Below are 15911 nucleotides of genomic sequence, written 5' to 3'. Positions count from 1 at the left end.
TTCTTGTGTGGGTGTTTGTATGCACAAACACATGTGAAGTCAGCAGTTTTATTTCTTTTTATTGCTCTGTCATGTGGCCATGGGACAAATATATCTCAATCACAAAATTTAATAGAAAAGGCTCTGGAAATTAAGAAAGCCAATCCATGAATGCTTTTATTCATGACTCTTTTAAAAATTACTTTCCCATATGCTTTAATTTATTTCAATTCAATTCTACAGATAGATGTAGAATGTGCCTACTGTATGCTGGCATTATTCTAAGTGTTCTGGATATAGCAATGATAAAAAGGACAAAAACCTTTGTTCTCGAGAAGTTTAGAATCTTAGGTGGTAATCAACAAATAAATACTGTGTATTTTATGATAGATGGCAAAAAGCCCTAAGAAAATAAAGCAAGGCAAATAGTGACACAGTTCACTTATTAGTTTTCTGCTACCCAAGGACTGAGAATGCAGTTTGTTAATTTATTGATCCTGCTTCTCTGTCTTCTGGACATTTGTTATGTCAGTCATTCTTATTGTTAGTTGAGGCCAAAGAAACTCTAATCTAGAAGCTATTTACTTGGTTCGACTTAGGGAGTGAGTAGTACATGAGTCTTTCAAAACTGGATGCAATTATCCAAAATTAGATGAATGTGTATACATTATTGTGAGATAAATTTCTATACTCTTCATTCAGTTATCAAATAGTCTGTGACCCAAAATATTTAAGTGATGACTCCAATTTGTCCTTTCTTCTGGCCACTTGGCTAAGTAGTTTTGTGAATAAGTAACAAAGTCTTCATCACCATGAGGTTTGCAGGCTGCCCATTGTGTGCCTATCTCTAGTTAGTAACTTTTAAAATTAGAGCTGTATCTTTTTGTCATATGGCTTTTTAATAATTTTCTAAAATGAATATAATAAGTAGAACATTGTAAATATGTTTAAAATATATAATTTGGTTTACAGTTTTAAAATCAAAATACTTGATAGTATACTATCACATAATACTTGTGTGATATATATTTTAAGTTGTATTTTCAAAAGATAATTTATAATATCAGCAAAGAAGGCTAACTCATAGCTATATTATAAATATACACATATTACACATATCTAGTTGGGGAGAGAGTATACAGATTGGACAGAACACTTAATTGGAGAAATTGGGAAAGGAGGTGCCACTACCTCAATATTTGACAATGTCCCATTTAACCCTTTACAACTTAGCGAGGCAGGTTTTATTGTCTCCATTTTGCGGATGAGGGAACTGAGGCTCAAAGAGGTGAATGTGTAACTTGCTTAAGGTCAATTAGTATGGAACTTCACAGCCCACTCTCAGCTGCCACTTAGCAAACCAAAGGAAAGCTAGGGTAATGTTTACTCATTATAAAAAAGGATTTCTGGACAAGCTCTGGTCTGCAGATAATATTGTATGTGTGACAGGTGGGAGGGGTGTGTGTGTGTATGTATGTTTGTGTATGTGAAGAACCAACCAAATGTTAGCTGTATAGGTTGCAATCCTGCCTCCTACCAAAGCCATATCCGAGTGGAAATACAGCTTTTTTCTTCCCCTTTCAGACGTTCATTTTCTTGTGAGTACTTCTTGAAAGTTTGTATATGTTAGGTGATTGATCACTTGTTTGAGAAGAATCTTTAGTGTTGACTTTGTCAGTGGCTGTTGTAGGTCACAAAGATACAAAGGTGAATAAGACTCCAGCCGTCTCCTAATGGAGATTACAGTCTACTCTGAGGAGATAGACATGTAGGCAAATTATTGCAATACACTAATCTAAATGTTAATAGAGAAAGATGCAGAGTGTTCAGGGAACAGAGTAGCAGACTGCAGAGGGAAGGGAAAGGAGAAAAATCACAGAGTAGGTGACATTGGAGCCAAAGAACAGACATGTGAAACAGCATAGGGTGTTCTGGAAATCTTATTTGGTTTAGTGTGGCTAAATTATAGATAATTAGCAATATGTTTTAGAACATAGGACTGGAAAAGTGTTATCACATCCTAGGGGTTTTGTATACTAGACTTAGAACTTGAATTTGGATTTTATTTTGTAGGTAGTAAGGAGCTATTGGAGAATTTTTAGAAGGGAAGTGGGATGATGAGATGAAGTTCTATAGGGGGCAGGTAGCCCAATTAGAAGACCATTGTTGTTGTCTGAGAATATGTGGATGATGAGATGAGTCATGAATTTTGGAAAGTATTTGAAAAATGTTTGGAAGATACTATAGAACAAATTAGGTGACCAAAATGCCTTATATTTATAATACTTTATAATAGTTTCCCAAATCCTTTGAGTGTGCATGTTATTTGATATTATCAGTAACCCAGAAACATAGGTAGTTCAAATAGATTTATTTCCATTTTATATGAGGAAATTGAGATCCTGAAAGATTGTGGTTTAGCCAGGGTCATATAGCTAGTGATAGCTTAAGCGTGAACCAAAGCATAAGCTTCAAATTTAGAGTTCTTTTTGATTTGTCTGCATCATCTCTATGCAGTGCCTTAGCATACACTAGTTAATATCAAGGCCTGATCGCAGTGGGTTGTGTGTTTTAACTTATTCACTTAATATTTCTCTTCATTAGTTATGTTAAGTGCCTAATGTAGAGGGATAGAATCAATTAAATAAGGTAAATGCAACGTCCTACAGGTCCATATGAATACCTAGAATGTGCTTTTCAGTTAAGACAACATGTATGCAAATGCTTTTTTATATATGAGAATGGTTATGATATTTATTCGTGTTTCATTGGAGGGTCTATTGCAAGTGACTTTTGATAATAGTGGCAGGCTGGTATCAGAGACTATGCTTACCGTAATCAGTGTTAAAGATCAGTATGTAAAGAATCCTTACTTAATGTGTACCATTAAATTTATTTTTTTATTAGGTATTATAGAGATATTATAGATTATATCTCTACAACGTCTCCCTTCTTTTTACCCATAACCTCTAAAAGGTTTAGCGACATAAAGAACAGAACTGTATCTTTATTTTCTCATCACATCCTCTCTCAAATAGATAATACTTTCATTGCGGTCTTTCCAACTTGGCTTTGAGTCACTGCCTTGATTCTAACTGTTGAACAGTCTTTCAAATTAAGTCATTAGTATTCTAGTCAAGGAAAAATTGTTATGAGCCTGCCATTCTTACTCAGTATTGCTAAGGTAGTTTTACTAAATTTATTATTAGGGTCATGTTGTCAGAGGCATATGACAACTGCATTTCACAAAACTTCCCTAAATATCGATGCTTGAGATTTACAGTAAATTAAATCTAAAACTTTATACTTCTGATGCTGGAGGCACCAATAAACTGTCAAGTTCAGCATAAAGCCACATCTGTGCTCCTTAATAATTTATAAGAAAAGTTAACTCTACCTTAGTCTTCCTTTACTATTTTTGTCTTACTTGATTAAAATTTTGCTGTTGTGTTAATTAATAAATTCAAAGGAAATGTTCTGATTTGTTTCTTTCGTAACTGGGAATGATAGTAAGAGTACCTTGGAAAGTATGATAGTCTGTTGGATAACATTTGCTGGGTAGTAGATATCAATTCTCTGCCTACTTAAATTCATTGTGTCTAAAGGTGTGAATGTCTTACCAACAGAATACTTTAGTTTCCCTCTAAATTAAAGAAAAAAAGCAAATCTTACCTGTATAGTACCTAATGTAAAGATTTTTGAAAGTTAATGGGAAGTCATTAAAATGCTTTTCACCTATTTATGCTGTTTACTAGTTGAAATTTGTAACTATTTAAAAGTCATTAGTTTTAAAAACTACTATTTAAAAATAGTAATGTACTATTTAATATTTTAAAACCATTGGCTCTTTTAGCATATTTCATTGCTTGGTATTAGAATTTTTTATTTTTAGAATAGAGTATATTTAAAGATGACTTTTGCTGTTAAATTTGACAGGTGGGGCATGAGGCCAATCTAATAAGTCCAAAAGGAGAATTCGCAGAGTATGCAGGTTAAAGGAGCCCTGGAACTGACTTTCTGTGAAGCCCAGGCTATCCATATATATTCCTGCTGAGTGGAGATTTGCTTAAAGTTGACTGTTTTCTTCCTTCCTTACCATCTCATTCCAATCCGTACCTATCTTTTAAAGCTAGAGACGGTTGGATGGCAGCTTAACCTTCAGATGGCTCACTCTGCTCAAGCAAAACTAAAATCTCCTCAAGCTGTATTACAACTCGGAGTGAACAATGAAGATTCAAAGGTAAGAAACGGCATGCCATTAAAAGAATGTATTTTGTTTGTTAGGACTTACTTACACTTTTTATTCTTAGCAGTCTTTGCTCTCTGGATTTAAAATTTAAACATAGTTGAGTCAAACAGTTATTAACAAGTGTATCTTTTTTGACAGATACTGATGTCAGATTTAAATATCACTATTACTTACCTATCTCAAAAAATAGCTTATCTTGCAAGGTACCTTTCTTACAAAAATATTTCATAATGCCTTTTTTTAAATTCTGTAGTAAAAAAAAGTTGGTGAAGACCATACAGAATTACGATTTTAATGTTTTAGGTATTTGTGGGTATTGCTGAGTGTTTCATGTTTTTAGCTGAATATATGTAGTAGAGCAAATATTGTTTCTTGTCCAGCTAGTGCCTGGAACAATATGATGGTGACCTGAATTGTGTTTTTATTTTGTGTGTGTGTGTAATATGCCTGCATATATTTAAATCCCAGCTTTTGAGAAATAGATTTTTTATACCACATGGTGTTTTACTTTATTAATTTCACAACAACTTGAACATGATTATTAAAGATCAAAGCATTGCTATAAAATAGTTTTTCATACTGTGGCATATAGGGAAATATATCTTTCAGATATGACAAGAGCTTTTTATCATATTTTATATTGTAATTGATTATCTTTTAAGATAGAAGAGAAGGAGTGACTTTTACCTTCTAAGTAGATAAGACTATCTCATCTTAAGACAAAATAAAATTGAGAATGTGGTAGTAGGGAAGATCTGAGGAAGGAGATTACAGTGGCTGAATGTGATGATAGAATAATGGAAGAGATGTTTTTGTTTCTAACAGGAATTGAAGGATGCAAATATTACTACTTTTTTGTTAAAACTTTCACTGTTCATTATATTATCCACATTTCTGGCTTCTTTAACAAATGCCTAGCCCAAATTATAGTACTATAAAATTCTGTGTAATTGACTTGAGTCTTATATATAATTTATTAGTTTATTACAGTGTTTCAAAAGTGTCATTTTATTTCACAAATTTTCACTGGAAAGTAACATGAACTTAGTGGTTAGAGTCAAGCTGTTATAGTATGTCTAGTGGTTTCCTATCATCAGCAGTTTTACCTTCCGTAGTTTCAGTTACCCGTGGTCAAACGCCGTTTGAAATAGGTGAGTACAGTACAGTAAGATGAGAGAAAGAGACCATGTTCACATAACTTTATTACACTGTGTTATTGTTGTTCTATTTTATTATGACTGTTAATCTCTTATAGTGCCTTATTTATAAATTTAACTTTATCATAGGTTTGTATATATGGGAGAAAACAGTGTATATGGGGTTCAGTACTAGTCATGATTTCAGGCCTCCACTGGGAGTGTTGGAATGTATCCCCACAGGGGAGGTGGGGGGACTGCTGCATACTCTGCAGTTTAGTGTAGTGTAACCTTGGGCAAATTACTTAATCTTTGGTTCTCAGTTTCTTTATCTGTAAAATATAGGTAATAGTATCCATCCATACAATTTTTATGAAGACTGAATACCTAGTATATGTAAAGTGTTTAGTCCAGTGCCTACCATTACAGTATGTGCTCTATAAATGCTGGCTACTACCATCAACATCAATAAAACTTTTTATTTTTTGCTAAAATAAATCCATTTGTTTTAATTCAAAGTTCTCAGTTTATTTCCTATTGAAATTATTACCTCTTCCCTCATTCCTTGCATTCCCTCCCCTTTTTTTCTTGACTATATTTTTCATATGTATGCTTACTGGAAATAAGGGAGAGGAAAAAGAGCTTGGAAAGTCCCTTTTTTTTTCTTCCATGAACTGAGTAAGGTATTCCTTTAGGTGTAGGATAATGATCTGGAACTCAGTAGCGTATACTGGAACTATTCCATGAGTGAAAATACATACATACGTGCACATTCCAAGTAGCTGTTTACTTGTTTTGTTTTTCATCACTACCTAATGTTAAGTCTGTGTAACTAAAAGCATTTTATACATTGGAAGTATGCTATTTTGACCACATATATTGGATATGCTTTAAGCATCATGACTTCCGTAACGCTTGACTTTGGAAGCATTTCCAAAGTCCTTTTCCAAGTCCTTCTAGCATCTTTCTTACATCTTCAAAGCATGCCTATGTGTCTGTTATATTTTTAGGCTGTAGGAATAAAAGAGTAATGCTTCAAGTAAGACAGCCATGTTAATAAGACATTCAGATTATTCAGGAAAGATGTGAATATCTAGATGTGAAATCTAATTCATTTGAAATATGAGCTTGAGTACATTATATTTTTCTGTGTGTTCGTATTTTGAAAGTTTGAATAAATGTATATATGCACATTGATTAACCTTATAACTTTAAAGGTGCAGAGCTAGAGGACCATTTTAATTAACAAATACGCTGAGGAAGAAGAGCAGAAGCACACATACATAAAGGATACTTTCCTTTCATTAAGTGACTTCTTTGTATTGCCTTTCTCTTTTATAGCATTGTATACATTTAGCACCTGTGTGTTGTATCTCCTAAACAATAGACACATAATGAAGTATAGAGCTACCACCACCTGGGCAGAAACATACCATCTCCAAGTGATATGGTGTGCCCTAGCTGTAAAGGAACAGGTAAACAGCTGTAAAGTAGTTAACTAACTACTATACCTGTTTTCCTCAATGAACTGCTGCCTGGAATTATTGTTCTTTCCTTTGTTTATCTCCTTGTATTTTTTATTTATATATATTTTATTGCATTTTAGGTTTTGGGGTGCATGTAAAGAATATGCAAGATTGTTGCTTAGGTACATATATGGCAGTGTGATTTGCTGCCTTCCTCCCTACCACCTATATCTGGCATTTCTCCCCATGCTATCCCTCCCCAACTCCCACCCACTGCTGTCCCTCCACTATTTCCCTCTGACAGACCCCAGGATGTGATGCTCCCCTCCCTGTGTCCACGTGTTCTCGTTGTTCAACACCTTCCTATGAGTGAGAACATGCAGTGTTTGATTTTCTGTTCTTGTGTCAGTTTGCTGAGAATGATGTTTATCTTCTTGTTTTTATGACTTGGCACCCTGTTCTTTGTTCTCTTCATCTTATTCCTTATGTTGATTTTTATGTAACTCCTGTTATTAAGGACCGTAAACTGCTTTTCTCTCAAATATTTACTCTGTTCTGAAATGAGAATTCTTCACAGGTTGGAATATTAAGTAAAGAGAATGAGGGTATAGAGCATGTTTTAGAAAACAAGATTATTAAAGGAAAGGAGAGCTTTTATAAAAAGGAAGATTAAAAGTGATTAGTGCTTAGTTTATGATATAAAGTATCTTAAAATAGAACACTGTCATACTTATGAAATTGGTGTTTGTATAAAACAGGAAGCATTGGGTACAGTTCTTATATAGGTGTATTTTACAGGGTGTAGTTATCCTGAAAATATACATATATTAAACAACCGGGAGGATTAGAGTCACTGTAAATTGTGAGGGAGTATTTTGGTAGTGTTTACTTTTTAGCTGTTGAACTGAAAACTTACTGTAATTCACTGAAGAGTGTGGTTTATAAGGAGCTCCTTTTCTTCTTTTTCACTTCCAACATACACATGAAAAATGTAGCCTGCAGCGAAGTTTTAATTGCTATCACACTGGATAACACTCTGTGACTGCGGTCTTCTTTCTTAGAACATTTCTGTCTCAAGGCTTTCCTGTTTTTCTACTAATTTTATCACAAAAACTGGGTGATTGTAGCTTTCCTGCAGTATTTTGATATGTATTCTAGTTGTTTTTGGTTAATTGTCTTAGTGTTTGTCTACTGTGTTGAGCAAAGTGAGATTATTTTCCTGTTCCACAGGTATCTCGAAAAGTTTTCTGACTTATTTTTAAAGTTTATTTCATTAGGGGGCAGTAGAGTGCTTTGCTTATCTAACCTTTTCTGGCATTCACAGTGTTATTTGAAATAACGTTGATATAATTTTGAAGTCAGTAGTTCAAGGAAATGCTAAGTGTTTACATTTCTAATCTGTATAGAACAATAGAGTTCTCTTATTTCCATAAATAAAGTTAATGCTTATTAATCACATATGTGTAGAACAAATAAATGAAATCATCGTGATTTGGCTTTTTAAATTTGTAAATGATCATTTGCCAAAATAAAAGCTTTTACATTATTGACTTTTTTGTTACATCCTGTCACTTGTATTAATTTCTTTATGAGAAAAAAGAAAATAGTCCATGGCTCTAAGTTTATGATGTATCTAGCTCTAGGCCAATTGTAGTCGGATGAAAGTTCTTTATTGTAGAGAGCAGTGATGTCATTTGTAACAAATGTTGATATTTTGACCGACACCAGCACTTTAACTTTGAATATCTTAAAATACTTAAAATTTTCTCTTAATTTTAGTACATTTTTCCCCCAGTAAATTTGCTGTTGAAGACAAACCTGTTTTATTAATACAGGGATTCCACGTTTTATTTGTATTTCTTAAGAGAAAGGATCCTTGTGTTTCTTTTTTTTTCTTTTGTAATAACTGAGGTAAAATGACCTTGACAGTAGAATTTTATTTATCTCAATGTTAAATTACATAACCAGGTTGCAATAAGTACTTTATGTAGAGGTAATTATGATTTTGAATGAATTTGGGACTCTTAATACCAGTTTTCTGACTAAGAGTTCTTCATTCTTATTTCTAAAATACGTGACAAATCTTGTTTAGTGTGAGAAATTGGGCAAAGTCCTTTTTTAAAGTGTTTACTCTGTGCTACACATGGTATCACCTCCTTTTATATTTAAAACATTTCTTCCAGGCATGATTTTTTATTCATATTTTATTGATAAATGGACAAATGGAAGCACAGAGAAGTTAAATAATATTCCCATGTTTTACAGCTAGTAAACAGTAGAGCTAGGATTTGAATCCAGGCAATTTCATTTGAGTTCTAGTTCATCAGTAGGATGCTGTATCATTTTGTTTATATAATAATTTAGCTGTTGATCTTTTAATATGTGTATATGTTTCAAGGTGTTGAAAGCTATTCTAAAATGTAATGTCGTTTTCTTTATAGGATTGTAGTTACAGGGATTCTAGATTTAATTTTTCTCTTTTCCCTTTATTTGATGAAGTCAAAACAATTTTACATTTTTAGTCAATTAGAAATACCAATTATTCTTATGTAGTGAGTAAAGCTATAAATGGTGTCAGTTCAACAGATGCTGCCTTTATTAACAAATACTATTGTAAGGGCTACATGAAATCAATGATGTTGATGTCTTGTGAGCAAATAAGCTATATCAGTTAAAAAGAGAAGATGTCCTCAGATCTATTTAAGACAAGGTTTCTCAGAGAAAAATATGTATGCTATTCAAATCATGAATTCTTGTTATAGAAATTTAAAATATTTTCATTTTAAAGGTGTTGTTAGTATTGACTAATTTGGAAGGACCTTCACATTTTTCAGCTATGTACATGAGTTGGTCTGAATTTTCCTTTTGTTGTTGTTGTTGAGGTATCCCATATCATATCTTTATTAGAATTAATCACACTAAGAATACTTTCCACCCTTAGACATTCAAAGAAGATAATTCAACTTATAGGACATAATTCAAATATGAAAAAAAATCATCCTCTCACATGTTTTACATTGTTGAGTGGCTTTTAAATTGTATATATTTAAGGTATACAACTTGCTATTTTGTTATAAATATACATAGTAAAATGATTGCTGCCATTACGAAAATTAACCCATCCATCACCTGCCATAATTACCTTTTTTGTGTGTACGGTAAAAGCACCTAGTATCTATTTTCCCATCAAAATTTTACTTTACAACATTATTAACTATAGTCCTCATGCTGTACATCAGATCTTCAGACTTACTTATCCTATGTAACTGCAAGTTTATATGCATTGACCTGCTTCGCCCCATTTTCTCCCTCTCCTCGTCTCTCATAACCACTGTTCAACTAGGCATTTTTTAAAAATTCCACATATAAGTGAGATCATGCAGTATTTTTCTATGTCTGTCTTATTTCACGTAGCATAGTGTCCTCCAGATTCATCCATGTTGTTCCGAATGGCAGTATATCCTTTTTCAAGGTTGAATTATATTTCTGTGTGTGTGTTTATGAATCATATATACGTATATGTATGCATATGTATGTGCACACATATGGACACATATATATATCACAATTTATTGATAGATACTTATGATGTTGTTTCCATATCTTGGCTATTGTGAATAATGCTGCAACAAACATGGGCGTGCAGATATCTCAATATACTGGATTCATTTTCTTTGGTTATATACCAAGCAGGAGATTCCTGAAAGTTCTAGTTTTAATTTTTTGAGGAACCTTCAAACTGTTTTCCTTAATGGCTGTACTAATTTACATTTCTACCATCAGTGTGCAGTTTCCTTTTCTCCACATTCTAACCAGCATTTGTTATCTGTTGTGTTTTTGATAATAGTCATTTTAACAAGTGTGAGATAATATTTCATTTTGGTTTTGTTTGCATTTCCCCAATGGTTAGTGATATTGAAAATCTTTACATATATCTGTTGGCCATTCTTATGTCTTTGGAGAAATGTCTATTTAGGTCCTTTGCCCCTTTTAGAATCAAGTTATTATTATTTTGCTAATTGAATTGTGTGAGTTCCTTATATATGTTGTATATTAACCCCTTATCAGATACGTGGTTTGCAAATTTTTCTTCCAGTCCATAGGCTGTATTTTTTGTTGGTGGTTTCCTCTGCTGTACAGGAGCTTTTAGTTTGATGTAGTTCTACTTTGCTTTTGTTTCTCAAGCTTTTGGTGTGATAATTCAAAATATGACTATGACCGATATCAAGGAGCTTTTTCTCTGTGCTTTCTACTAGGAGTTTTGTGGTTTCAGATCTTATGTTTAGGTCTTTTATCTCTTTTGAGTTTGATTTTTGTGTATGGTGTAAAAGTCTGGTTTCACTGTTTTACACATGGATATTCAGTTTTCCCAGCACCATTTATTAAAGGGATGATTCTTTAGTTATTGCATGTTCTTGATGGCCTTGTCAAAAATTAATTGAACATGCATACTTGGGTTATTTCTGGGCTCTCTGTAGTATTCCTTTTGTCTGTGTGTCTGGCTTTATGCCAGTATCATACTGTTTTGGTTACTGTAACTTTAAAATGTAATTTAAAATTAAGAAGTGTGATACCTCTAACTTTGTTTTACATTGTCAAGATGATTTTGGTTATTCAGGGTCTTTTTTGATTCCCTGCAAATTTTAGAATTATTTTTCTCTATTTCTGTGAAAAATGCCATTGGAATTTTAATAGGATTGCACTGAATCTGTATGTTGCTTTAGGTAGTATGGACATTTTAACAATATTAATTCTTACTATCCATGAACATGGGATATCTTACTGCTTAATTCTGTCATCTTCAGTTTCTTTAATTCGTGTTTTATAGTTTTCAGATCTTTCACTTCCTTGGTTATATTTATTTCTAGGCATTTTATTCTTTTTACTCCCTTAGCGATGGTATAGTAAAAGGGGGCTGGGAAGAGGAGTGGTGGCTGGGAAAGTGGGAGCACATAAATAAGATTGTTTTCTTGGTTTCTTTTTCAGCTAGATCATTATTTTTGTGAAGAAATGCATCTGATTTTTGTATGGTGATTTTGTAAGGTGTATCCTACTTTACTGAATTTGTTCTTTTTCGTTTGTTTTTTGTTGTTTTACTTTTTGTGGCATTTTAAGGGATTTTTTTTTAACATACAGGATTATGTCATCTGTATGTTAAAAAAAAAATAAGGAATAATTTTATCGTCCCCTCTTAAATGAAATGATTTTTTAAAGTTGCTTGCCTTTGTTTTAAAATCATTGTGATTCATTTTTCTGTTACCAAAGCTGTATGTGTTTACTGTAGAAAACTTAAAAATTGTAGAAATGTGGAAGGAAAACTTGTTAGACTTACCATGAAGATGCAGGCAATCTATTTTTTATTTTATTTCAGTGTGTATTTAATACAAACTTTTTTTTCCAGAATCTGATCATATAACATGTTTGAGTTTATATTCTGCCTTTTTTCCCTTAATGCTGTAACAAATCATTTTTCATATTATTTCATATTCATCATTAATATATTTTAAATGACTACTTCATATTATGACTATGACAGATATACTAGGATTTCTTAATTTTTCTTCTGTCAAATACTGGGTTTTTTTCTAGTATTTTCCTGTTATATTGTAATAAATATCTTTGTGTATATATACTTAGATGCTCAGTAAACATTTATGCATTATGAATGAATGAATGAATGAATGAAACCTTCTTAGGATTTAGGGTTATTCCTCCAGAGGATGATTACTGTGTCAAAGGGTATAAACCAAAATAAGACAAAACATCTTGTATAGTTTGATAAATGGCTTTCCAAAATCATTTTGGGGAATACACACAGAAATGCAAAGGTTGCATTCAGAGGATTTCGTAGCTTCTGCAGAAGGATGTAACACTACTATTTCAAAAATACATTCTTTAATAACTAGGTAATTAATTACTTTGGATTTTAGGAGACTAGTAAAAATCCCAGATATTTTTGTAATGTTATAGTGATCTCTCTTTTAAACTTTTGTATTACATTAGTGTACAAATTAAACAAGCTTTTGTTATGTGTATTTTATTTTATTATAGAACATGTAGAAGCAATCTGATCAAATACTTAAGCAGTTAAAGAAAATAGAAATAATTCTTATTTGTTAGATAGTTGCCAAGATACGTTGAAAACAAAACCTGCTTCTTTGGAATCAAATTTATTTAAATATTTTTAAGGTTTTGTGAGTCTAGTTTTCTGATTCTTAGTTTGTTTTGTATCCATTTTCATTGTGATCAATTTCTCAGTGAAGTTATCTTTGAAGGTTTTATGTTTTCTAAATAAGAGCAAATACAGAAATGTTTTCCCTCTAGTTAATGTATTCTTTTTTTTTTTTTTTTTTTTTTGGTTTTGTGGTCAACATGACTTTTTAAAAGACAGTATTATGTAGTCAAGTATATTGATACAAATCATATGTATATAACTCCTGCATAACGTAAAGCAAACCTCCTCCATGTTTGTGGGTGTGTAATTTTTTTTTTTTTCATATTTCAGGCTGTCAAATGGAAAGTCTGCATTTATCCATAATGAGACTTTATAAGCTAACAAAAATATTGTTTCAGATGCTACTTAACTTTGATGAGTGAAAATACACAATATTAATACACCATAGAGGTTGGTATTTATGTGGAGAAAATGATAATAGAGACTTGGAGGAGAAAATCTCTGTTAAAAATACTCCAAACGTTTTGGGCAATTCAGAATTAAAACATCATTGTTTTACTAAAATTCTTTTTTAAAAAATTTGTGAGATTCCACAGTAAGGAAGCAAATACTATCTTCACTTGTCTTTTCTAACTTCTGAATCCTGTAGTCTCTGAAACCCAGAAGCAGTTGATAATTGTAGAATTTTAAAAACAGAGTATGTTTAGAAGAACTTTTAAATTTCATTTGATGTATTTTCATGTATTAGAAATGACAATAATGTAAATGAATGACATAAATATTTTGACATAAAAGTATTAACAATGAATTAGACATCTGGACAAGTAAAATGCTAAATTCAATAAAGCAAATATTTATGCAGTAACTTTTTAGACATCTTGAATTCAGTTCATGCAATATTTTTTAAACATTTACTACATGTGAGTTGCTAGGCAAGGTGTTCGTGATATAGGCAGGTTTTATTTTCTATCATGGAGTTTATGGGCTAGCAGGAAATACATATGTTAAGCCAGTAAATATAAGTTTGATGACTAGTACAAAGGAGGAAGTAAATGGAAACCAATAGCAAGGAATTAGAAACTGACAGGCAGAGGAGTTTTCAGATGGAGGAAAAAGCATATGAAAGAGGACAGAGGTGTATCTTTTGAGCATTTCAAAAATTAAGGCACCTGAGATATCCAGGTGGCGATTGTTAGGTTTGTAGCCTGAGACATGGGAGAAAATTATAGACTAGACATTGAGGTTTGGAAATCATTGAGATTATAATTTCAGGCATGAGAATGGAAGAAATCACTTAGAAGATATAGAACTCCATGAATGCTAACATTTAAACGGCAAGTAGAATTGTAGGAGCTTATGACAGTGATTGGAAGGAAACAGCCAAACACCAAAGGAAGAGAGCATTTGTTAGGGGTGAATCATGTCACATGTTGCTACTTAGGGGCAGAGAAAGAAGATAATTCTCACAGCCATGAAGTAAGTGCTAGTATTTTCCTGTTAAGTAGATCAAGAAACCAAAACTCAGTGATTAAGCATCTTTCTTTAAATTGGATACTAGAAAGTGATAGTGCCATAATTTGAACCCAGGTCTGTCTGACTCCATAGCCTGAGCTTATAATCACTATATAGTGTTAAAAAATGAATTTAGTGACATGGAGATCATCGCTGATCACTTTGTGGGACAGGAGAAGAAAATATTTCGAGATGAAGGGCAATATTGAATGCTATTTGAGAGGTCAGAAAAGAGAAGAACAGATATGTGACTATTGGATTTCGTAAAGTGGACTTCTCTGATGACCTAGACAATAATGATTTCAATAACAATTGAGAGGAGGAGAAGGAAACCTGATTGAGGAAAATTGAGTAAAGAATATGAGGTGAGAAAGTGGAAGCAATGATACAGGTAACCCTTTCAAAAAGTAGGGAAATAGGGCAGTTGATATAGGGGAATGTGGATTCAGTAACTGGAGAGATTAGAGGAGGTTTGTATGCAGATGTTACAGATCCATGGGAAAGAAAATGATACATAATGGAGAGGGTTATATTAATACACTTCTTGAGAAACTGAGATGTGAGATTTAGAGAATCTCTGAATGGAAAAGTTGGATTGATTGGAGTGGGAACATTTAATTTGTCTTCAGTAGAGAAAGAAGAGTATGGGTCAAGGTAGGTGGTTTTGATGGTGGAAAGATAAAGTTATAATGGTCTGATTGATTCTGTTTTCTCAATGCTGCAGTCATGAGGTTGGGAGAATGGGGCAACCCTAATAGGTTTGAGGACAGAGAACAAAGAGTGAAATAGTTAATCTTGGATATTGGACAAATGAACAAACTAGGTATTTTAGGGTATTTTACTGATACTACACAGTGCTGATTGCCCAATTGTGATATGTGATCATGAATTTAAGATAAGAACTGTTGACAGGTTGTATATTTTTCTTCATCTATTTTTAATTGCTCAGGTGCGCATGTGGAGTAGGTGGATGACTGGGTTTAATCACAGTTTTATCTTTGTCGGGTGTTTTCAGTGAAAGGGGATAAGAAAAAGAGGTGTGCCTATGTCTACAAAAGAGTAAATTTTAGTAACTGACCCTGGAATCCAAATTGGGCCAGGTGGAAAGTCAGGTTATTGGTTATGTGTGTTTGGGGGCAGGGTGGTGAGTGATGGAGAGGGAGAAACTATCTAGAAATATAGCTGGAACCTAGCCATAGTCTCTGATATGGTTAGGCTCTGTGTCCCCACCCAGATCTCATCTTGAATTATAATCCTCTCAATCCCCATAATCCCCATATATCAAGGGAGAAACCAGGTGGAGGCAACTGAATCATGGGGGTGGTTCCCCCATGCTGTTCTTGTGATAGTGGGTGAGTTCTCAGGAGATCTGATAGTTTTATAAGGGGCTCTTC

The 15911-nt window shown here is 32.9% G+C and overlaps 1 protein-coding gene and 1 long non-coding RNA gene across 8 annotated transcripts in view; one reads left to right on the top strand and one right to left on the bottom strand.

The window, feature by feature from the left end:
* COMMD10 (COMM domain containing 10) overlaps positions 1 to 15911 on the top strand; it is a 203730-nt gene that overhangs the window by 50377 nt on the left and 137442 nt on the right. For 6 of the 7 annotated variants that reach the window (XM_032273719.1, XM_032273769.1, XM_032273654.1 and 3 more), the window contains exon 5: positions 4109 to 4219. The exons of the other annotated variant lie outside the window; for it this stretch is intronic. In XM_032273719.1, coding sequence (XP_032129610.1) covers positions 4109 to 4219 — 111 coding nt within the window. The remainder of the gene's footprint in view (positions 1 to 4108; positions 4220 to 15911) is intronic. 7 annotated transcript variants of the gene reach the window in all.
* On the bottom strand, positions 842 to 14597 carry LOC116548492. Its single transcript, XR_004267455.1, has 3 exons — positions 14443 to 14597; positions 2975 to 2978; positions 842 to 852 (listed from the first exon to the last, which is right to left on the bottom strand). It is a non-coding gene; the product is annotated as an uncharacterized LOC116548492 (long non-coding RNA).

Source organism: Sapajus apella, unplaced genomic scaffold (assembly GCF_009761245.1).
Source record: "Sapajus apella isolate SASKATOON/1434 unplaced genomic scaffold, GSC_monkey_1.0 scaffold1, whole genome shotgun sequence".
Lineage (NCBI taxonomy): Eukaryota > Metazoa > Chordata > Mammalia > Primates > Cebidae > Sapajus > Sapajus apella.
This window is presented reverse-complemented; position numbering and strand designations above follow the sequence as displayed.